This window comes from Homalodisca vitripennis, chromosome 7 (genome assembly GCF_021130785.1).
Source record: "Homalodisca vitripennis isolate AUS2020 chromosome 7, UT_GWSS_2.1, whole genome shotgun sequence".
Classification (NCBI taxonomy): domain Eukaryota; kingdom Metazoa; phylum Arthropoda; class Insecta; order Hemiptera; family Cicadellidae; genus Homalodisca; species Homalodisca vitripennis.
In genome coordinates, this window is record NC_060213.1 from 114,022,661 (window position 1) to 114,047,477 (window position 24,817).

A 24,817-nucleotide genomic window follows, 5' to 3' on the forward strand; every position below is an offset into this window, starting at 1 on the left:
TTTCGATCATAATTAAATTAAAAGAACCAAATTAGTGTTATCTTTCTGGTGATGGATGGGGAGAAAGTTAAAACTTTTGCTTCTGCCTCAGTATTCTCAAAAGTATTCTTTAATAAAAACAAATGCTTTCTTTCCTCTGAAGCCATTTCTGAAATTCTATTATAATTTTGTAAGAGATTGGATCATTTTTATGTTATGCAAGAATTTTCTTGTGTATTTTTTGGGCCAATATACTGTGGAGAATATTCAAAAAGATTAAGAGTAAGTTGTACTAGTGTTTTATAGCCGTATGTTTATTATCATTTAATAAAGTTCAATTTTTGTTCTTACCATGCAATAAATAAATAATATCCAATGAGAAAATGTTGAGGTCAATCAATAAATATTTCCTTACATGGAATGTGTGGTGCAGCCTTCATAAGAATTTTTACTGCTTTTTTTCGCAGTTTAAAAATGTTTTTGAATTACATGAGTTTCCCATGCAAGGATTTCATAATTTTAGAAAGAAACAAAATAAGAATGATAAACAGTGAGCTGTGTATTTGTAGTAACTTCTAAGAACTTTTATATTGTTCAAAAAGATAAAATATTGTTGAACACAGTTGTTTGGGCATGATTTATACATGGGATTGCCAATTTAACTGGCTGTCTATTTTGACACTAAGAAATAAAAAGGAGTTCTGTATATCTATTCTAGTTCAATGTGATTTTTGACAAGAGATTTAAATATGATGGTTTAAATTCAATTACTTGTGTTTTTGATGTATTCATTATAAGACTATTTACTAAGAACCAGATCTGTAGGAACTTAAGCTTCTCCTGAACATTTGCCCCTTTAGTCTACTGCAGATTAGTGTTGATTCATCCACATGTTGGTATAATTTAGTTGCATAAGATCATTAACATACATGATAAATAGACAAGGTGCCAAGATAGAACCCTGTGGAACACCATAGTCGATTCTTCCATGGAGACATGTAGTAATTGCCATAATTATTTATAACTCATTTTCTGTAATTAAAAAAAGGAGGAAAACCAACCTATTTCTGTCTTACTGGTGTCAAATTCTTTAAGTTTAGACACCATGATGGTGTGGTTCACACAGTCCCAAGACTGGTTTTTATATCACTGAAAATTCAATTTCATTTAAACCTTGGTGGATTTACATAAGCTTTGTGTAACACTGAATATACATAAGAATAGAGTACCTGGTCAAAGGGGGTGTCACTGGGTGGGATCTGGTCCACACTGTCGGGGGCACTTGAGTATGGAGGGGGCACCAGACTGTTGGCCTAAACAGAAATAGACAGTTTAATTTTTATATGTTATAATATAAAGTTTTTCAGTATTATCTAAATTGTTTACCTGCTTCTTGAACAGTTAAATTTTTTTCCCTTAGGACAAGAAGTTGAGAAAATGCACTTAGTCCTGAAATACGCGTAAATGGGCCTTTGCGATGCTTTTGGAGTGACAGGATATTCTGGATGGGTAAGCTTGGGGTTAGGGGCGACCTCCTGTCAAGATCCATGAGGAAGGACTTTTGGCATTAATCTCAGTCATGTCTCCTTGAAAGGAGAGAAAGCCAGCTCTGTCCAGCCTCTTCAGTCAATGTGGGCAGGGGTGGCACACTTATCTCCAGGCTAGCAACTGCCTTTAACACTTGACCTACCAACTCCAACAGTCATTCCCCACAGTAGACTACACCTATTGACTACCCTTGCACCCCAATATCTCAACATTTGCGGTTAGTGGTGTGAAACACTGGACATGCACAGAGCTGACACATAGGTACATTGTACCCAATATAACTTGTAGTTATAAACCAGCCAGAAAGTGAACTCTCCTAGTGGAACTATTACATAGTTTTGATTTGCAGGATTGGTAATATTTTTAAGTATACAAAAATAAACAAATATAAGTATTATTGTGGTTTACAAATCGTGATGGACATTTATTCTATTGTTTGCAGGACAACCACATTTTGAAATTCCCAGAAACAGTGCTAAAATTTTAAAAATTAACAGGAGAGACATTAACATAACAAATAAGTAATACAAGCAAGAAAACAAAAAGTAAAAAACAATTCTAATAAATTATTTCAGTTCAATAATTTGGATTAATTGACATGTAAGGAAGCTCCGGTTAAGGTGCTAAAAGTCAATCAAAATGTTTATTGTGTCATAGAACACCATACAGGGTTTTACTAATAAGCTTCAAAATGAAGGGCCCAGATCTAATTAGATCTACTATTCCAGATGCTGAGCTTCCTGGAGATATCTTCTTTTAGATGCTAGTAGAGAATAATTATAGAGGATATGTGCAGCAGACTTTATTTTCTGGTAGCTGAGATGACAAATTAAATTTCCATTACAAATACCCATCCTTGTCAAATTTACCATCATGACCATATCCAGTGGTGAAAACTTAGTGAAGTGAGTCCACGCAAATCATCACCCCCTGGTAAGCCACACAGTTTAGCATTCAGACTTTTAAGAAACTATTTTCCAAGTTTTCGGCTTGGTTGATTCTGCCACCTATGATAGCATTTATAACTAGCCCATTTATTCATGGCATTCTTGCACAAAGTTGGGTTATTTTTTTGAGAGCCCACTCAGACCCAGAAAAAAGTCTGAACTCCTCCATATTCCACGTGGAAATGGACTCCATGAAACCTAATGTTCACGGTTATTTATCAGTCTGATGAGTTTTTTTCTGTAGAAGGTATAGAAATTAACTAATCATATTTATATTTACATCCACTTTGATTGGTTTCTTTACCATTTTCAAGACGTGGCTGAGTCAAGAGAAGTAAGTCAACGTTAACATTCAAACTTTTAATCCCTACAAAGTAAGACTGAAATTAAAACTTCAGGAATTTGTTTCGGTATCCCTTTATATGTAAACCAAATTTTGAATATTTTCATAAAGTAAGATATTTATATAAATTTTCAAACATTTTCTCTGACAAAGGAAATCATTCAAATCTGGTGATGCCTTCTGTCTTTCCCTATTTATTCCAAAATTCCCCATTCCAACAAATTCAATTTGAGCTCTCCAAAGTTCAATAGGAAATGTATTCGAGTACTTTAAAGTAAGTCAGTAACCTAGGATTTTAACTTCTAAATATGTTGTTTATAATTTTAAAAATATAATGAAGTACCGAAACAAGTCTTTTACCATCTCTTTAATATAATAAGAATTACTTTCTTTCATGAACTGTAGTTGATAGAATACAATTACCAACAATAACTCATGTGTCAGGTATTATGTCCAACCATCCTATGCCATGGGAATAGAGCAAATTGTAAGGACCTAATGTGGTTAACAAAGCAGTAAACTTGATTCTATCACTTTTCTTCATATTGTTCCATGCCTTTTGCCATTTATTCCTTGCCCACCATTTATTTTGCTGTTGATGTGATAAGAAAAAGTTAATAATGATATTATTTGAACACTATTCAAATCCAGCTACTTGGAGGTCAGATTTTGAAGAGTTTTTGAAGGCCATTTAAAATAAACACAAGCTTTTGAAGCAGTTCATTTTGGCCAGCCAAATCAATATTACTAGGAAAATGTAACATCACTTACCTCATTGGTAGCGTTGCAAAAAAGGCTGGAACTAAGCGAATCAGCAGTGCTCGTAGCAGATAGTGAACCTGCAAGACAAACTTGTTATTGAAAGAAATTATGTAGTTACACATGAGTATTTGATAGTCTGATTGAATTATCTGGTTTTAATACATTGACTGCAAGACAAATCTTAGTATTATCCCAGTTAACTTAAGGCCGATAGGCAGATAAATAACTTGTGTTGTCAAATTTTATTTCCAAATTTGAAGTTTTACATAATTACAAATGAATTAGTGTTAATACTGCTCAATGTACTGTATCATGTAAAATATTGTCCTTTTAAATTCTTGAACATCTTCAATATCCGTAACTGATTGTAGTCAAGTCACATTGATTCTTTCTTATGAATTCAAGGAAGTCTCAGCCTCTATTGACAATCTTGATAAAATATTGTATTGATAAGTGATTTCACCTTGACCTTCATTGGGATGGTACTGATTGCTCCATATCTAATTAATTCCTCTTCATCAAGATTGTTTTGGCAACAGAGATGTATTAGCAAAACAAATCATTGTGCTAAGTTTCACTAGCTTTGAAAATTTTAGAAGACATCATGATCAATATATGAGCTCATATAAAAAGTCAAAGAGTTCTTTACAACATGTAAATACAGTAAATATTTTTCTCTCAATTGGTTGGCTGAGAATATTATTATTTAAGTAATTAAAGTTTTGTTTTAACTATGTGTGGCTAACAAAATGTGACTTATGAGAAAATTTAATCATATGGTATTTTGGTACTTTATTGCATCGTCCCATTTCTCCCATTAAAACATGACAGGAGTACACTACACCAGATATCGCGTGATAGGCTTCACTGAAGCGAAATTTCAAGTCTAGAGTTTATTTCATTCTTGAGAGGACCTTCAGATAGGCAGACAGAAAACCATATAAAAAGACTTTTCACAACCCCCTGGCAGACAAAAAAGAAATTGTGTCAATCTAATGAGTAATGACGCTTCAGGCAATTTCCATGGTTGAACATGCACTATCATAAAACTTATTCTTATTTATGTAGATATGAAGTTTCATGCAAAATTTAAAGTCGACAGATGCAATGAAAGTTTATGAGATATATTACCACATGTTACATTTACGTTTCTGTTCATTAAATAAGTTTCATAATCTAGTGTTTATATAACAATAAAAGTTCTGGTGAACTAGGGAGGGTATTACAATGTAAGACTGCACTAAAATAAAATCTTGTCATAAATTGTTACATTGACTTGACTCTCTTTTTCTTTTTACTCTATGAATAAAAGTCACACGTTTTAATTTCAAAAGAATGGACTCAGCTTTTTTCCAAATTTGTTATTTTTTTACAATATTCTCCTTGCCATCATGGTTCCCATAAGATCAATGTAAACATATTCACTAATGCTCAGCCAAATCCTATGGAGTGACTTGCACCATCATCAAACTCTGATGCCTATATATAAATAAAGCTCAGCAAAATGTCAAGTCTAAAGGTCAGTTTTGTTTTTGAGATATTGTGCGGACAGACAGACAGATATAAAATTTTTTCAGCCTCTCGAGTGATAGGCTTCACTGATGCTCAGCCAGTTATCATGCATTATTATACATTTGTTTCTGTGAGAAATTCCTCTATTGGTAATGAATAACTAGGTTGTGTGGTTTTAGAATTCGAGTTGGCTCTTAACCCATTGACTATGGATATTTAGTAACGCTATGGAAATTTCAATAATGGTGTAAGTTCTACAGGAAGGAGTTGCTAGATCTTTCAATATAAAATAAAAAGTACTAATTTAGGAACAGTTGACAGGATTCAAGGTCTCAGTTTGATCCTGAGCTCATGTCTTAATAAGCAGATTAATCATAATATCTTTGCATTTATTGAAAGATCTACAAAAGATTTTACTGCACAAACTATCCATGTAATATTCTATAAGACCCGAGTGCACCCCATATTAAAGTATGAATATGTGATTTGGTCGCCCTTCTACATTGATCATTCAGATTTGTTTGAGTAACTTGAAATGAAATTTGCAAGTCAGCTCGGTGTTATTGGAGTCAGACTTGAATTTACATATTTTGTGACTCCCATTATTGTTATGGGTACTATGTTCAGATCTAAGGCACGCTTTTATGAAAGTGATGTTTTAACTTCATGTTTTTCCATAACTGTCCAGCACTCCTGTGTATTATTACTTGCATTATTGGTTAAAAAAACTTGTTGATTACAGATCATACTAGCAGAAATTTATGCACCTAACTCTACAACAGTGCTAACCTCTCAATTAATCATTTATACAAACTACTTCCATCTAAACAGGAAAGATCAATTTCATCTCACACATAGCTCTCTAAATTACTTTATACTTGACTCTCATTACATTTGATACAGTTGGGCACACCTAAGAGGAAGGTACAGTGGAAAAAAAATAATTAAATAGTTTTAAGATGACAAAAAATAAAATTATATAGGACATTGGTGAATAGCCAGTTGTTTACAACACTGTAATGGTGTTTACATATGATTTTCTAAAAATGTTGGTTATCTCCAATTACGTTTTGCAGTTATTTCCTCATAAGTAAACATGAGTAATGTTATCTATTCACACCACACAATTAAGTACAGTATTATTTTCAGTGTCTATGAAGCTGATTCACTAGCAGCATAGTATATACTCTTAGCTAGTAAACACGCTTCTGCTAAAAATTGAATATAGGTTATGGTTATAAATTGATTACACGATTTCATAGAACTATTTCATTCTAAATAATATAAAAGACATCTCGTACCCAGGGATAAAATTAATAAGAATTCATGCTGTGGCCATCGCCAGGAAAATCAGAAATGCAGTAATAATAGTTTTAATTTAAGTTGGTGACAAAACTTCTCCCCAGAATCCAGCACTGCTGGGATATTGTGATCAGTGCTGCCACCTGTGAGTGATAAGTCTGACTAAGGCAGACCTGACCCAATTCAATACAACGATTTCGCCGCATTCTCTGTTATTTAATGCCGGCCTTCATGTAACTAGGTCATCTATGTTGAAAGGCAAAAAAGTTTAATCAAAAACTTCTTTTCCAATCCACGTCGTCTGTGAATAGGTAAAAATCTACTTAGTATCATCGTGTTTCCAATATAACTTGTAAAAACAATGTATAATTCAGAATGCTCTACAAGCAATGCTTATAATATTTTGTACCTGCGGTTTCAAATTTCAAAGTTATCTTAAAATATGGTTTTACTTTCTACTATTTGGTGGAAAATGTGTTACCTACTTAGAAATTCCTTATAATGAATGTAACTTCTTGTTTATTCTATTTTTACATTTAGGGGAAATGTGTGGTAGAAATGTGCTGGGAGTTTTATTTCATGGGTGGACATTATATGTGTATATTTATGTAATTATATTATAATAGCCTATATACTGTTAATAAATATTATTGCTAAGATAAGGCAAATGTTGTTTATCACTAACAAACAATACTGATATTTAAATTAAATGAACTCTATTCTTTCACCAACCCAACATAAATTACAGTATAACATGACAACGTTATAACATGTGAATTATTCCCCACGTTATTATCTATGCGTGCCCAGTCATCAGTCTTTAAACATATTAACGGAGCTATAAATACAGTCTGTGTGAAGTAACAGTCAAGACAGCATTAAAACTTGTATAAATACAGTCTGTGTGAAGTAACAGTCAAGACAGCATTAAAACTTGTATAAATACAGTCTGTGTGAAGTAACAGTCAAGACAGTATTAAAACTTGTATAAATACAGTCTGTGTGAAGTAACAGTCAAGACAGTATTAAAACTTGTATAAATACAGTCTGTGTGAAGTAACAGTCAAGACAGTATTAAAACTTGTATAAATACAGTCTGTGTGAAGTAACAGTCAAGACAGCATTAAAACTTGTATAAATACAGTCTGTGTGAAGTAACAGTCAAGACAGTATTAAAACTTGTATAAATACAGTCTGTGTGAAGTAACAGTCAAGACAGTATTAAAACTTGTATAAATACAGTCTGTGTGAAGTAACAGTCAAGACAGTATTAAAACTTGTATAAATACAGTCTGTGTGAAGTAACAGTCAAGACAGTATTAAAACTTGTATAAATACAGTCTGTGTGAAGTAACAGTCAAGACAGTATTAAAACTTGTATAAATACAGTCTGTGTGAAGTAACAGTCAAGACAGTATTAAAACTTGTATAAATACAGTCTGTGTGAAGTAACAGTCAAGACAGCATTAAAACTTGTATAAATACAGTCTGTGTGAAGTAACAGTCAAGACAGCATTAAAACTTGTATAAATACAGTCTGTGTGTATGAAGACAGTCAAGACAGTATTAAAACTTGTATAAATACAGTCTGTGTGAAGTAACAGTCAAGACAGTATTAAAACTTGTATAAATACAGTCATTTTTCGTTATGTTTCTAAACAGGTAACGAACATTTATAAATATATTAGAATAAGGTTATGCTTTCAACCTAAGAAATGGAAATACCACTTGAGATGTAAGTTTTGTTAACAGATTTTAGTTTAACTTAAAATGTCAGGGGGGGGGGTGAGAATTCATTGCTCAAATTCCCCTTTAGGTACGTCCCTAAGGTGCGAAGTTTGTCGGACTAGAATTTATGAAAAGTTTTCTATTCAGTTCCATATGTTTGCTTTGAAAATAATATTCCAAATATGAGCATACAAGAGAAAAGTTTGAGCTTTGCCAGGAAGGAAGTGATAACGCACGCTGCACAGATTTAATTAAGTAACATTACATTTTTAATTTAATATGGTTTGATTAGGAATATGTAAATTTAAATTAGGATACTTTTTATTAGATTAAAATACGTTAATTTAGTCAACTTAAATTTTATATATATTTTTGTAACATGATCAACTGTAGATTTTGACGCCTTAAAATATTGAATTATGGCTGTATTAAAATGACCTCTAATTTCCCCCATCAGAACTTTGCAGTTTTACATCCTTATTTTCAGCCGTAGGACTATGGCAGATGTATCATTTTAAATATATAATTACTACTTCTTTAAACGCTTCTTAATGGGTTTCGACATTTTTATGGGTTATTCAGAAAGCATCTCAAACTTTGTTGTACTTCATTGTTTAAATATTAAAAAACTATATACTAAACAAAATAAACAAAAAGGATTTTGATTCGTATGAATTGTATCTTTAAAATGATACATCTCTCATAACGCTATGCTCAAAAATAAGAGAGTACACTGTATGAGGTTGAACGTTGTTCTCATGTGGAAAAATTCATGTTCATTTTACTACAACCGGCTCGTAAATGAGATGTACTTGCCCACTGGCCGCATGATGTAGTTCCGGAAGTACTGCACCATCAGGTAACTGCCTCCAGACTTGCCGTTGTCCGAGTAACTGATCACGAGCGGGTACAGATCTGGCTTTGATGTCACCTGCACCACAGCATATGTCACATGCAATATTTCTGGATCACATTCCAGATACATTACAGAAATGAGAACCCAATTTTAACACGAGAATCCATAGCGGGTACAGATCTGGCTTTGATGTCACCTGCATCACAGCATATGTCACATGCAATATTTCTGGATCAAATTCCAAATACATTACAGTAATGAGAATCCAATTTTAACACGAGTACAGGTATTTTACGTTCTTGACTGACTATCAGACCCATCAAGGACTTCGGATCCAAGGTCCCTTTCTTGAAAGATCCAAAGTCCGGCGCCTCAGAGCGTGCGGAATCGGCTCTCAAAACGTTTTTGAAACTGTGGCTATGTGTGAAAAGGGTTAGTGTACATTAGCTTACTCGTTGATACTGAGAGTTTTGCCTATTACTAATATTTCTGGTATAATGAAATAAGAGTAGCACACCTGTTATTGCAATTTGGAAACGTGCAAATCAAGTGTTGACATCTATAATCTTAGTTCTCAGCCTTACGCTGCTGAAGTCATGACTACCACACGTTTTTCCAGTTCAAACCGAGTCGAAAAATTACTAATACAGTCCAAATCTAGAAATATTACAGATTTGCTGCATCTTCAGTCAACAAAACGTTCAATTTTTGTCAATCATTTTTGACCGAAGATGGCTCTCCTCAGTGAAGCAACAATTAGTTCAAGATTTGAATTGTGTTAGTACTTTTAAGACGCGTTCTGCATTTTCTTTTAAATTTGACCTATAGATATATTAAAGGTGTAAAATTTAATTTTGACTTTGAGTACCGATAAAATAATCAGATCAGAGTGGAGGTCTCTTAGTAATTAGTAAAAAATTCTAGGGTTTCCTTCCATTTCACGGAAATGTTGAAAAGAAAATGGAATTTTCAAATTTTACATTTTCAATCAGACACCATTTATGAGGAACCCCTCAAAAAAGGTTGAATAGCACAAAAATACAAAAAACAACCCTTTGAATTATAAATACTCCAGATCAAAAAGGGTTCCAGTTTCTATCTGGAACTGTTTAATGATCAGCAAGGGATTATTTTAGTCAAGTTCTATGCTTATAACACAATAGATGAAGTTTACCTCCGAGTAAGGTGGAGGCTGGTGGAAGGAGGAACATCGGCTGTAGTGAGGCGGCTGACAGCAGGAGCCGGCACTGTCAGGCTCAGAGGCCGCGTCCTGATTGACAGGAGTGTCTCTGCGCCGCCATAGACCGCAGCCGCACACGACACACAACAGTGCCACGCCCAGTATGGCCACACACCTGAGGACACAGTGAAGAGTGTGAAATAGTACAGAGTATACATTTGATACGTGGAGTAAAAATAACAGTAGGCCTAATAGAGAGGAAAGTCAGAGTTTTAAGTAGGTGGCATGATTTGATTACAGCTCAGTTTTGCGTGGTAACATCCTTCCTATCTCATCGGAAGTTTTATTATTTCAAATACTGTTATTAAATTCAACTCAATGAACACAAATGTTAATATATCATGTTACAAGATATCTCGAGAAAGATAATCTCTGTAGGTTAATATTTCTACAAAGACGAGAGTAAGTTCTGTAATTAGTGCATGTACAACCATGAAATTTTGCTGAGCGTAATTGATCCTATCACTCAGTAGGCTGACATAATTTCAATTTTGTATGCCGGGATGTAAAAATGTTTTCCTTTTTCTTCATCTTGAGAATGAAGTGAGTTATAGATTTGAAATTTTGCAAGCAATCTCCCTAAAGCCTGTTACGAGACACGTGGTGTAGCGTACTCCTGCCTTGTTTCCAATTAATATTGAGATATGCCTAATTTTTTAGATAGAGTTAATATGCAATCATACGCTATTTTTAGATAGAGTTAATATGCAATCATACGCTATTTTTATAGATTTGTCATTCAGAATATCTCAAATCTTTTTTACTTCATCGCTTGAATGTTTTAAAAGTATAAATTTAACAAGAATAACAAAAAAAAAGTTTGATGTTATTAATCATACAAATCTGAGACATCTCTTATACAGGACTAAAAATAAAAGCATAAAAGTCTTTGAAGTATAATATTGCTCTAGCGGGGCAAAGCTCCACAAGTCATTTCATTACAGTACGCTCTTAAATGTACATTTTTTTATTAAAATAATTATTTCACTACTACAATATATCAAATTTTTGTTACGTTTAATCCCATTTTATTCAGTTTTCCCAGGAGATAACACATTTTATACAATTATTTCAATACACGGAACATCTTAAAAAGAAGTATTTTATAGTACACCATTGTAACACACATGGTAGGTAGTCAGGCTGTATCCAGGGCTACACATACAGGGTTCATTATGAACGTTAATGCACATGATTTTATTATCAAATCAAATCAAATCAAATCAAATCAAATCTTTAATTGCTCGTCACAATTACACATTGTATGGCAAACGTCAGAATTAATTATAAATTTAAGACTCGCATTCCACATTACCACCACGTCCAAACTTACATAATGTTCATGCATTCCAGTCTCATTCATCCATCGCCAATGTCAACCCACTTCCAGCGCTGGAGTCAGTCATCGAATTGGGCGGTCTCCCAGTTAAACGCCAGAAACTCGTCAACGCTGTAAAATGCATTTGACACGAGGAAGCGCTTAAGACGAGCTTTTGACGCCTTGGGCGTTTGGGCGTTTGTAATAGAATTTGGCAAACTGTTGATAAAATGAACACCTGCCTGCAAAGGCAAGTGCTCATAAACCACCGTTCTGTGTCTTCCAGTACGGTAGTTATCTCTGCCTCTAGTCTCATACCCGTGTATGTCACGTCCCCTGTTTAGGGCACATTTAGACAAACAGAACAAAGATGTTTCTAAAATGTAGAGACTGGGCAAAGTCAACAGTTGCAAAGTTTTGAATGCTGTCCTGCACGACTCTCTGAAATTCAACTTTGCGATGATACGAATTGCTTTTTTTTTGCAATTTGAACACCCTCAGGAAATTATTGCCTGTGCAGGCCCCCCACAACACCACTCCATAGGAAAGGTGAGAGTGAATTAGCCCATAATATGCCGCAATCAATACCTGACTGGGGCAGTACCGGGCCAAGGACCTCAAAACATATATTCCTGAGGACAGTTTGGCACACACATGGTCAATGTGATTATTCCATGTCAACCCTCGGTCGAGGAGTATTCCAAGGAATTTTGAGGAGTAGACTTCTTCCAATATGGAATCTGCCAACATGACGGCTGACCCACATTGGGAATCCATTGGACGCAGTGCGAAATTTAGCACGTTGGATTTCGAAGAATTCGTTTGAAGGTTGAGGCTATTGAAATATTGCACACAATTGTTGATATCTACAAAGGTTTGTAGCTCCAAACCTTCTTGTGTGTTATCTCTGAAACAGAGAGTCGTGTCATCAGCATACTGCACAATTTTACCATGCAGCAGCGATGAATGTACGTCATTGACGTACAACAGGAAAAGGATTGGGCTGAGTATAGAGCCCTGAGGGACTCCATAACTCAGTTGAATTGGTTTAGAAAGTTGGTTTGATATCTGGACCACTTGAGTTCTCTGACTTAAAAATGATTTAAGCCATAAGAGCGGCACACCTCGGATGCCATGAGAATGTAGTGTGTCAAGCAGTATTTCATGGTCAACGCAGTCGAATGCTTTAGACAGGTCTAGGAACACACTTAATGTGTGATCCTGACGTTCTAGTCCCTCTACAACCATATCAACCAGACTCACCACTGCGTCTATCGTAGATTTATTTTTCCTGAATCCGAATTGGTGTTCAGAAAGCTGGTTGTTTTTATTTAAGAAATAAAGCATTCTCGTTAGAAAAAGTTTTTCAAATATTTTGCTCAATACAGGCAAAATTGAGACGGGCCGATAGTTATTTATTGAACAGGGGTTTTCTTTCTTGAAAATTGGATGCACTTTTGCAATTTTTAGGAGAGAGGGAAAAACTCCTGAGTTAAAAGACAAATTGACCAATTGAGTCAGTGGTTTCACGATATGCTTTGAGCATTGTTTTATTAACCACATGGATCTCGATTCTAGATCATTTGATTTTTTAGCTGGTAATTGTTGAATGATTTTATCGAGCTCTTCCTCAACTACAGGAGTCAGAGCCATTGAGGCTGTTGGACTCTGTCTGCGCGTGGGATTCCCCTGTGGCAGCGATGGACGAGGGCCCCGTCCACAAGCAACGGACGCAAAAAATCCGTTAAACTCGTCGGCAACCCTAGAAGCATCATTCACTAGGGTGTCCCCAATTTTGACTGTGATTTGCTTGGATTCGTGATGTTTATTGTTAATGATGCCCCATACAGTTTTAGAAACGTTTTTTGAATAAATAATTGATTTAGAGACATCATACGCTTTTGCAGCTTGGATCACCTTTCTATAAATTTTTTTATAATTTCGAAAAAAAATTTTGAACTGTTCATTTGACGTTTTTCTGTTTATTTCGGATAAAAACTTGAGTTTCTCTCTCGAAACCAAAATGCCTTTAGTGATCCAAGTATTATTTACCTTCTTAGGACGAGGTTTGATCATTTTTGTAGGGCAGCAGGTGTTTAGATGGAAATTCAAACATTCATTGAAAATTTGAAACTGCTGCTCTACTGGGTGTGAAGAATTTAAAAAAATTCCACTTTTCTTTTGAAAGGGAAGAGTTGAGGAGAGCAATATTTTCTGGCCTTGTGTCTCTTATTGTTTTGGTAATTCTTGGTTCATTCGCGATTTGTTTTCCACTAATGATAGCCTCTTGGCCGTAGTGGTCCGAGATAGCTGTGTTGACCACCGACACTGTGACATTTTCAACGTTTGTGATGATGTTATCAATAGCCGACTGTGTTGTAGCCGTCACTCTCGTTGGAGTTTTGACCAACAGTTCAAGGCCAAATGACCTCAGCAGATCGACTAGTCGCTTGGTGGATGGATGATTGCTGTCCATTGCATCCACGTTGAGATCTCCCATCAATCGTATTGATGGTTAGTCAGGTTAGTGAGTAACACTTCGAATTTTGAAAAAAACTGATCTTCATTTCCACTGGGAGACCTGTAAATCCCTATCACAATTAATGTTGACCTGTTAGATTGTACTTTGATCCCAACTGCTTCGAAATTTTTCGCGGTCGTTTCTTTGATTGGAAATTTTGTGAAAACTAAATTTTGTCTCAGAAAAATTGCTACACCACCTCCTTTGGAGGTCTGGCGACAGTACGCTTCTGCCAATTTGTAATTTGGAATTTTGCATAGTTCAAGGTTTTCGTTGTTAAAACAGTTTTCGGTTACAACGAGTATATCTGATTTCAGCTCCTCACAGATCAGCTGAATTTCATCCAATTTGTTGGTTGCGTACTGAGCGTTTTGGTGGAGTAGTCTTAGGGAACCTTGAACATGTAATTTTTGGTTTGTCTGATTTTGCCGATTCTGGTCTGTCAATTTAGTCCTGTGCTGTAAAGTGGGCCCCCTAAAAAAACTGAATTTTCTTTTAAGTTAAGAATGTCTGGACTGGGGGAGCGTCTCACGGCGTCCGCGTAGGAGACATCCTGTATGTTAGCTGGCCGTTGAGGGGTGGTCGCCGACTCTTCTCGGGCAACAGCGGGCGTTGGCATGCTGGCGGTGGAAGTAGCCGTTGCTCGAGGATTCCCCCAAAGTCGCGGCTGCGCCTTCGTTTCTGATGTTTGAGTGGCTGGTCTCATCGCCGCCACGATCATCCCAGCCAGTAACCGCTTGCCCCGCCAGGAGAGATGTTGGCCGTGTCTCGTGAAATACCTACGGCTGATGTCATCGAAGTTTAACACTCTAATGTTGTGTCTAACAGCCAGTTCCTCAATGTAGGCATTCACGAGCACGGTCTGATAGTGGACAGGGTGGGTCGGGTCCAGATCGTGGCGATGCGGCAGTGTGGTGAGGATGATCTCGGTGCTGGGAGATCCAGCAGCGATGTACCCCTCCAGATGGCGGTAAATATTCCGCTGCCCGCCGACCGCCAAGTCGTTAGTGCCGGCGATCAGCACCTCGCAGCAGGGCCGGGGCTCAGATGCCGTTCGAACAATATCCAAAAACCGGCCGCCGGGTACACAGACGTCGCTCACCGCGGTTGCAGGGCCGATCTGTTTCTTCACAAGTCCAGCGATGTGGCGAGCGTGGCTGTCCCCTCGAACAGTTATGGACTTAAACTGTACGTTGCGTGTAGGGGTTTTTGGAGCTTGCCATGATTTTTTAGAGGTTTTTTTTAAGGTCAATTGGATAATATTGCGTTTTTTTCATTTTAGAGAAAGATTCAATTTTTGGTTGAGTTACATTTTTGGTTGGGGGGCAAATAAATTTATTTTGTACCGGTACTGGATATATTTTGGGCTTCCTCTTCTTCACTTCTGTCCACCTGTTGTTCTCTTTAAGATCACTCACTGACCTGACTAACCATCAATACGATTACGTCTTGATGGGAGATCTCAACGTGGATGCAATGGACAGCAATCATCCATCCACCAAGCGACTAGTCGATCTGCTGAGGTCATTTGGCCTTGAACTGTTGGTCAAAACTCCAACGAGAGTGACGGCTACAACACAGTCGGCTATTGATAACATCATCACAAGCGTTGAAAATGTCACAGTGTCGGTGGTCAACACAGCTATCTCGGACCACTACGGCCAAGAGGCTATCATTAGTGGATTGTTACCAACGGTATTCCACCAATTCTCAAACAATTAACATTAGCATTTATGTTTAAAATTAAGATCAGTTAAGTATGAGAAACGAAAAATAAAAGTTATATAACCAAATAATTTATTAACATACAGTAATAAATATGACAATAACAATATTAGAACATAAATTTCGAGAAATAACAATAAGAAAAAAACTAGTATATAATAATAACAATAACAGCAAATATGTAGGCTATCACTAAGCAAAGATAACAATAAAATATGACGGCATTAAAACTGAGATCCAATAACAAGCAATAAAACACAATGTTAAATAACCCAAGAGGCATAACAAGAAAGCGTAATAAGACCATAAATAACAATAGAACATAAAGAAAACATAATTGGGTATAACAAAATATGCTCGTAAATTCATTTTCTTAAGACACGTCTTAAAGAAGTCCACGTGGGTATCAAGGGCACAGCCCAACCTCATAATCTTGGAGACGCTGCTGTTCTAAGTGTACTTGGTTACAAGGCTGTGGATCTCTAACCGAGAAGTCTCGAATTCGATTTCCGGAGAGGTCAACACAAATTTGAAATAGGTTTTGGATTTTGGTCTTTAAAAACGTTTGATGCGCTTTATTAAAACAATTAAAAAGAATCCTTGCAAAACGCTTATTTCTACTGGTTGTGTATCCACCTTTTAATTAATTTTACATAGTATTTGCGTGGCATTTGACCAATAATTATTATAAATTGTACTTGTCTGGTCTCAACAAACAGTTACGAAACGCCCTTCTTTGGAAAGTTTTGCTTCCTTTTTATACTTTTATATTTTTAACTATAACTCGGTTTCAAACTCACCCTAATTCACTAATATTGATTATTTTGATGACAAAAAGCAACAATGCCGTAACCTGAAACAATCTGTGAACCATGAATACTTAATTAGCCAACGCTTATAAAATGTTTTGTATTTGTTTTGTTCCGAGGTCCCCTAATGCCTTGTACACCAAGTACGTATTTTCTACGATCACACTATTGTATTGAATTGAAATTAGTGTTTAATTCTAAATGTAGACTACGTCAGGCGAGCTGGGGCCTATGGAAAATTATACTCTTACTAGTACTACGCAAATTCCCACAGCTGGCTGACCAAATTAACATTCTGTAGTTTCTAATGTGTTGTGAAGAGTTAATAGCGAATATTACGGTGTCTAATCCACACCCTGCCTATCAAGACCCACCTTCTGAGTCATAAAGAAATATACAGGGTGCACTATGAAAGTAACGCAGATCTTCTAAGAAAAATATATTTATTTATCCGATTGTTACAAATTATTAAACTTTTAAAAATAGTCTCCTCCTGCATCAATACACCTGCTGAGCCGATTCTGCCATGCCTGGAAGCACCCTGGAACACCTCGACTGGAATACCTCTCAGGAACCTTGTAAAGTGAGATTGGATGTTCTCCACCGACACCCGGTGCTTTCCTTTAAGCTCTCTCTTCAGTTGGAGGAACAAAAACTTCACAAAGAGCCAAGTCAAGGCTGTAAGGCAGCTGCGGCACCATGGAGGTCTTGTTCTACATCAGGTAATGACGAAGGCCGTGTGGCAGGTGAAATTGTTGTGGTGGAGCTTGAAATTTACATTAATTTCAGGCCTGACATGCGCAACCTGACGTGTCCACCTCCAGGTAAAAGGTTGCATCGATAGTTTGTCCTTAGGTAGAAACTCAAAATAGACGATTCCTCGGACTTCAAAAAACACAATCAGCATTGTTTTGATGCACGATTTGCTCTTGCATGCTTTTTGGGCTTAGGAGAAGAAGAGTGTGTTCCACTTCCGCATTTAAATCTCGAAATACATTCTTCCTCAAAGGTTTATTGAAAAATGTCTTAAGTTTCCGTAGCATTCTTCCCAAACCGCACACAAAACTTGATCGCGCACTGCTGATTCAGCAAGCACTCCGTCACGCCAAAACACAATTGAAAAATAGACTTTGAGCAAAGACACGTTCTACCTCTCCCAGTGCTTGGAGTGAACTGAGACCGAGCAAGTTTGTAAGGTCAGAACCCCCACTACATGATCCGACCGGTCCGAGCGCGCTGCGATAAATAGTTGCGTCATAATGTAGCACTATGTATAGAAAGTTTGGTTAGCTTCGCTTGTTCAACCGAGACCGCAATATTATCGGCCAATAGCTTGTATTGGAAGCGAGTACCGCTCACCAATAAATCTGGGTCGATACCAATAGAGTCAGCTAGCCAATTTGTGTCATGTCGGATGGTATTGCATAACTCCTTTATACAAGAAGTGTATTCACTAGGGTATCACTGACCTATTTAACACTTCCCTCGCTTGTATTATCAACGTTCTGTTGTTACAGTTATTTATTTCTCCTTGGCGTTGTGTTTTCAAGGTCAAATGACGGCAAATTCATTTAGTTTAAAAGAGCCAGTTGTAGTGAAATGACCACGTTATAAGAACAATATCCATAGTCTACTTCAATCACTTTAAAATCCCTATGTTTGTGGTAGAACTAACGTGTCCCATTTCCAAAACGGGTTTAGTACGCATCCAAACACTTTTTAGTTATTTTTTTAAACGATGAAGTAAAAGGATTTAAGATTTTTTCTCAATAACGAATACAAATTTGAAGCGTAGCCTAATAAGTGCTTTGATGCTTATTAATTTTATTTAAAAAATGACACATATCCTATATTTCTGCGTTAAAAATAAAGGTGCAGAGTGTTTGAGATTTAGCATTCATCTTACAGGTTAAAACCAAGATGGCCGCTAGTGTAGCCGACGATAAGAGCTCTATGCTGTACTACGCTGCTACACAACTACGCTGCCACGAACCCACGCTGCTACGAAAGAACACTAATTTTTCTGGTACAATGCCCGTATATATACATGTATATATATGTAACTTCATACAATCATCGGGCATTGTACCAGAAAAATTAGTGTTCTTTCGTAGCAGCGTGTGTGTGTTAGTGTGTGTATATATATATATATATATATATATATATATATATATATATATATGGATTACTTGTTTGTTAAAAAACTTTTATGTATAAAAATAAAATTATAAACAATTTTCTTTTGTAATTTTAAAATTTAATAAGAAATTAAATTTACTAACTTAAATGTGTGGTATAGGAAATATAAACAAAATTTCAATAAAATTCGTATCAAATCCTTTTAGGACCAGCGTGCATTTTACTACATAATACTACAGGCTAGTTCATGAAAATAACTATTTCACGTCATATTTAATGCATTTAAGTTTGCAATGGTATAAAATTTTAAATAGTCCACTATAATTTGACTTGCCTGTGCGTTGTTTAAATTAATATGTGGTACTCTCACCAAGTAAATTCAGCAACAAAATATGTTGACTATAATAATTGTCCTTTGTTTGAAGGTTATTTTTGGCGATGGAAGGATTGTGTAGGAAACAGGATTTTCCGGACATTTGCCATCGTTCAGTGAAACAAGAAATCAGTAACACTACGTTTCGAGATCTGCAATCTGATCTCTTCTTCAGATGGACGCAACATCGAGTTCGATAGTTATGCATGTCACTCCATTGCATTTGGCTGAGCATAGCATAGTAATTTGGAAACAATCTGAGTCAATTCATTTGAGATTTCGTTGTGTTACTTATTCATAGAGCAAAAAGAAAGAGTAAAAAGTCAATTTTAGTGTTAGTCAATGAACTTCAATTAACATTTTTACATTGGTCTTATGGGTAACCAGAATGACAACGAGAAAATTTATATACAAACTGAATATAATCGTATGGCGTTTTGAAATGTGACATAGTAACACAATTCTATGCAATAGCTTAATACAATGAGATGTAAACCCGAATGAAGTCTGTTACGCAAGACGTGGTGTGGAAAATTCCTACCTTGAATAGTTTTTGAACAATTTACAGTTATGACTTTAGGTAACTGGACTCTTGAACCGATTATGACGTGGGGGTATAATTCAGAATGGTGTTGGCAACGAAATGTTACTATTTTTCTAATACATTGTAAGTATTATGAAGAAGTGGATTTATCTCATTGCGCCTGGATAACAATATAGTATTAAAGTACTGATTACTTTAAGAAGCTGTAGCATGCACTCAAACTTGCGTTCTTTCGGGAAGATACGCGAGTGGAATCTCACGTCTGGTCTATATATTTGGCATAATATAAAATTGTAAGCGCGAATTTCTTTCCAAGATAATGCTAATCCCTCATGAGCACTTCAGTATATGGAGCATAAAGTTTTATGGCCGACTGCACCACACTAAACTTGAGGGCGGAAGAGAATCCAAGGATTTCATTTTTAACTTAGCAATTTTCATCTGGGACATAAAGCAGAGAGCAATATTCACGATACAGTTGCTCACCATTTTCTTTTCTACAAGTAGTTGGCAAATATTGTTGCAATATTTTTAAGCTTCTTTTACATATGGCCTTGCATCAGCTTTAATTTTCTTTTAGTAAAAAAAAAATATTAACCACGTGACACAACTTTGTGTGGCATAGGTGTCGACTTTCGTTTCCTCGCTATTTTCTGTAATAGGGGATTTTATAGATACTATGCACCACATAGAAGCCCATGTATTCCACTGCCTACTGAGATTTTTATACATGCAGAAAGAGTTGCCCAGCAATTTATTTCCCCATAGATTCCATCATCTCTTATGTGTTATCGAGATCCTGACAAAAGCCCGTATTAATTGTTGATAGTAATGTTACAATAAAGGTGTAGGAAAAGAAAGATGAGTTGTTAAGTGATCTCTGAGGTGGATGGTCAGGTATATCGCGTCTTTTCCCTAACCCGTAAGTTTTGGGTTGGAGACATCACCGTTTTATGTCCAGACCACATGGGAATCTCTTGAATGTGTGATGTTGTCAGGTCCTTAGTGCACGAGATTTCCTTGAAAGAACGAACCTTTGAATTTTACAAAGACTTGTAATACTAAATTTAATACTATGGACTGGACAGTTATTAAACTTTTTGACTCAATATATGGGCATCATGAATTTTGGATGTGTTACATTTAGTTCAACAACTGCACGCTCAGCACGAAGGCATAGTCTTTGCGCTACCTTCAGCAGAGAGGATCCCTTCATCAGGATCCCATTTGAGTAAAGAGAGACACAACCAATGCCTGCAGAAGAGTAGCAGGCAATCAGTCACCGAATACGCCGTCACATAGTTCAGCATAGTATTCAGATTCCATTCGATATGAAAATAACTTCTACATCCAGCTTCCTAATTAATCCTCTCATACCTAAATTCCTCTTTCCACCGTATTAAAATAGAGTGAGAAATAAACTGTAAGTTCCCTTAAATGCCCTACCACACTTGAAATATTATTTAATAAGTGACGTTTTACTGAAAAGAGGGTCATTGTGTCAACCAATCATTAGGCATAAGCCTAATAATAATAAGCGGTACGATAGTAACATAACTAAACTTAAAATTGAACTTGATAAATTATATTACCTACTGATAAACACAATCTTAGTGTATATTAGAAAGATGTATTTCTATGCCAATAAAGATTATAGGTTAGAAATAATCAATGCAAATCTTAAATACAATAATGAATTTATTGAGGGCAATAAAAAAGACCAAAGCTGCTAGTAATATCACAAAACAAACTAGAAGCAGCAAGCCTTTAAGTTTCGCAGTAGTCTTACAGCCAATGATTATGTTCTTTCTTTCTAAATCTGTTGAAGAAATTAGTCATAGCATTCTCCCAGATTCAAACAACCACAATTTCTATCTTGATAAACAGAATCTTGAATATGAACTTTAAAATGACATTTCTATAAAAAAGTTCTCACAAAAGGAACTCAAAGTTAAATATGTATATATCTACAAGTAACAAACTTAGCAATAGGACTGGTCTTGATACATATGGCATCAATGCAGCTATGTTAAGATTAGGTTCTAGGTGTACAGCATATGTGAGGGTTTAACCCACATTATTAATTAATGTATAACTCAGAGTGTATTTCCTGGTAAACTTATTTTGGACCCTTTTCTCCTTATCTGATATATTAATGATCTGTCTTTTAACTTAAGTAGTGAAAGCACAAAATCCTTTTTGCTGATGACATAGATTTTTGTGTCAAAAATACTTAACTAGAATTAGAAAATTCTGTTATTAAAACTAATTCTAACTTAATTGAAGACTGGTACAATACGAAAAACTCAAAATGAACACTGAAAAAGCGCAAGATGTTTATTTGCCTCAACAATAGACCACCACTTCCTTAAAATTTCTAGGCACTCTTGTACAGTCTAATCTCAAGTGGCAGCTCCACATTGACCTTGATGCTTCTCGTATGTCGAAGGGCCTCTTTTTGCTCCGGCCCTTGAAAAGTGTTATTAGTCCTAGGGTTCTCCTATGTGTCTTTTATGCCCATGAACATAGTCATACAGCTTATGGCAGAACTCTGTGGGCTAATTCTGGTTATGCCATTAGACTATTTGATTTGCAAAAGAGAGCCATTAGGCTGATATGTGGGGCTCAGAATAGATCTCACTCTTAACCCCTTTTTGTTGAACTCGGGGTACCCTCTCTACCCTTCTTATATGTATTCTAATATACACTTTGTTGTATACTAAGCAAATCCTATTCAGCTTAGTACAGCTGATCAGCGCATATCAGCCAATGCTAATATGCGTGACTATTTTACAAGACACGATTAGGACTTATCTATAAGGAGATGTAAATGTAGTTCATCACGATCTTGTTTTGAAAAAGAAAAACGGAATTAAGCTGTTCAACGCTTTGCCTGTTTAAATCCGGTAAGCCCTATAGTAAGTTTAAAATAGTCTTAAACTATTCCTGACTAAAGAATGTCTGTATCAGACGGATGAAGTTTTTGACCGCGTGTTCAACATAGGCAAATTATGAAAGCCTATCGTATTAATTTGACGCTGCTATACATTATTATACCATCTGCAATAAGATTCATGAATGATTGAATGATTAACCCATTTGAGGTTTACGCGTTTACTTTTTTTAGGTCTATGAGACAGCGAAACTTTTAATTAAACTTTAGTTTTTTTTTACTGAATCGGGCCGTTATCACGACGATTTGTAGATCAAATGATCTACTAGTATGGCATTATTTACAATTTTTCCAGATAGGGTAGTAGATTAAACCTATCACCAACGGAATATCACAGCTCTTTACCTTTTCTTTGCTTCTTTGAACGAATTGTATCAGACGAAGGCGAACACTGAAATATTCTTCCTATTGTTATTGAATTATATTCTTGCACATAATGAGATGGGGAAGCCATTTAAAACTTATTAGAGTAATTAAAAGTGTACTCACGTTAAGAATCCTTACAACAGAATACTAACATTTTCCACTATATGAAGTTTTTACTCTTAGACGGCACAAAGTTAAGTGTTGAACATCACAGAATCTCTTAAGTACAGCACTAAATAACAAGTTGCTGTGATGTCCAGAAAGGAACTAAGTGTAAGAGCTAATTTATAATACGAGCCTTATAAACTAGATGGAAGGGTTAGCAACCGAGTGGCTTGGACATTGTTATTAAATGTTTCAAGATTCCCAAGAAAAGAAGACATCTGTTCGTTGTTAACAAAAGTATGTATAGTAGCACAAAATGTTAGAAAAAAATAGTTTCTGTTTCTGATCTACACCTTTTATTCTTTTAATAGCAATAAAGTAAAAGTATTAATACTTTATATATTAATATATTATTTATAGGTCGAAAACCCATACCTATTGTATATCAAAATATAAACTAAATTATTTTTTCCATAAATGGAGTGTTCTTAATGATTTATACAATATTATTATTATGTATTTTGATAATCGATCACAACAAAATCACTTAGCTTTATCTACAAAAATATATCATTATTATAAACTTTTGTTTACTAATAAATAATCTAATAAATATCGTCGGTAATCCACACAACGAAGTATCGGAATACCGTCAAAACTTACTATTTCTAAGTTAACACAAACGGGTCCTTTCAGACCATTCCACAAAGACTGTCCTCAAAATCAGTAGAGTTTTCCTTGGATCGTGAGGAACCTATGGACCAAGTTTCAATTCTCTAGTACCTTTCTATCAAGAGTTTCTATCACACAAACGAATAAACACATATACAACAATACAGTTTTAAGAAAGCCCTGACGAGTCCTTCATCAAGGTTACCTGTAATATAGCCTACGTGTTTAAAACTCATAATACCCAATGGGAATCATACTAGACAAATACTTTTTATTTGTTTACCTGTTACAAACATTATGAAAACTTGAGGACGTTTATAGCAATTTGGTTTACAGTAGTTTGTTATGCATTAAGTAAACTTAATTATTATTAACGTTGTATGAATACAGTTACTGTAGATAGATGCAACGAACACAGCCCGTGAAAGCAACACTGGATATATTATGATCCAAGCCATGCTTGAGGATATTATGAGATATTCGTGTGTGTTTATTGTGATTTGTACTAAATTAAGTAATTATTTAATTCGGGTGTATTTAATTCTGTTTTACTCATTAAATAATAACATAACAATTGACTCGTGGAATCTGAAGAGATAAAAAAAACGTAAACTGGAGCTAAACTTAACATTCATAAATCCTGTTCCTTTGAGTCCAAACAACATAGCAATGAAAACCTACATATAGTAACATTGAATCAACGATTCTCACAATAGCTATGTAATGTGTAGGAAGTTCTACTGTTTCATCATGCTTAGAGATCGTGTCTAACACATCGTAGTGCTCTCAATTATACAGCTGATGAGACAATACCTCTTCACCTACATTACACTGTATTTTGTAGTCTAGGTGTATCTGATGTTGAAACGACGTTAAGAGTTTATTTTGGGCTCCTTCGTCTTCGACTTTTTTTGGATCTCTACAGACGAACATGACTTCAGAATCCAAGAGTCAGATTCCAGACGCTGCACTAAGAGGAAGGTGAACTGGAGCTAAACTCAACATTCATACTGCAAATAGCTACGTTATCTGTAGAAGGAAATTTTTTAGGAAGAGAAATAAACTTAACAGTGAA

The 24,817-nt window shown here is 35.6% G+C and overlaps 1 protein-coding gene across 2 annotated transcripts in view; it reads right to left on the minus strand.

Annotated features, from left to right (window-relative positions):
* The window catches only part of LOC124366218, a 217,390-nt gene that overhangs the window by 6,367 nt on the left and 186,206 nt on the right, over window positions 1–24,817 (minus strand). For both annotated transcript variants that reach the window (XM_046822607.1, XM_046822606.1), the window contains 4 exons: window positions 10,152–10,332; window positions 8,938–9,052; window positions 3,589–3,656; window positions 1,209–1,292 (listed from right to left, as the gene is read on the minus strand). In XM_046822607.1, coding sequence (XP_046678563.1) covers window positions 1,209–1,292; window positions 3,589–3,656; window positions 8,938–9,052; window positions 10,152–10,332 — 448 coding nt within the window. The remainder of the gene's footprint in view (window positions 1–1,208; window positions 1,293–3,588; window positions 3,657–8,937; window positions 9,053–10,151; window positions 10,333–24,817) is intronic.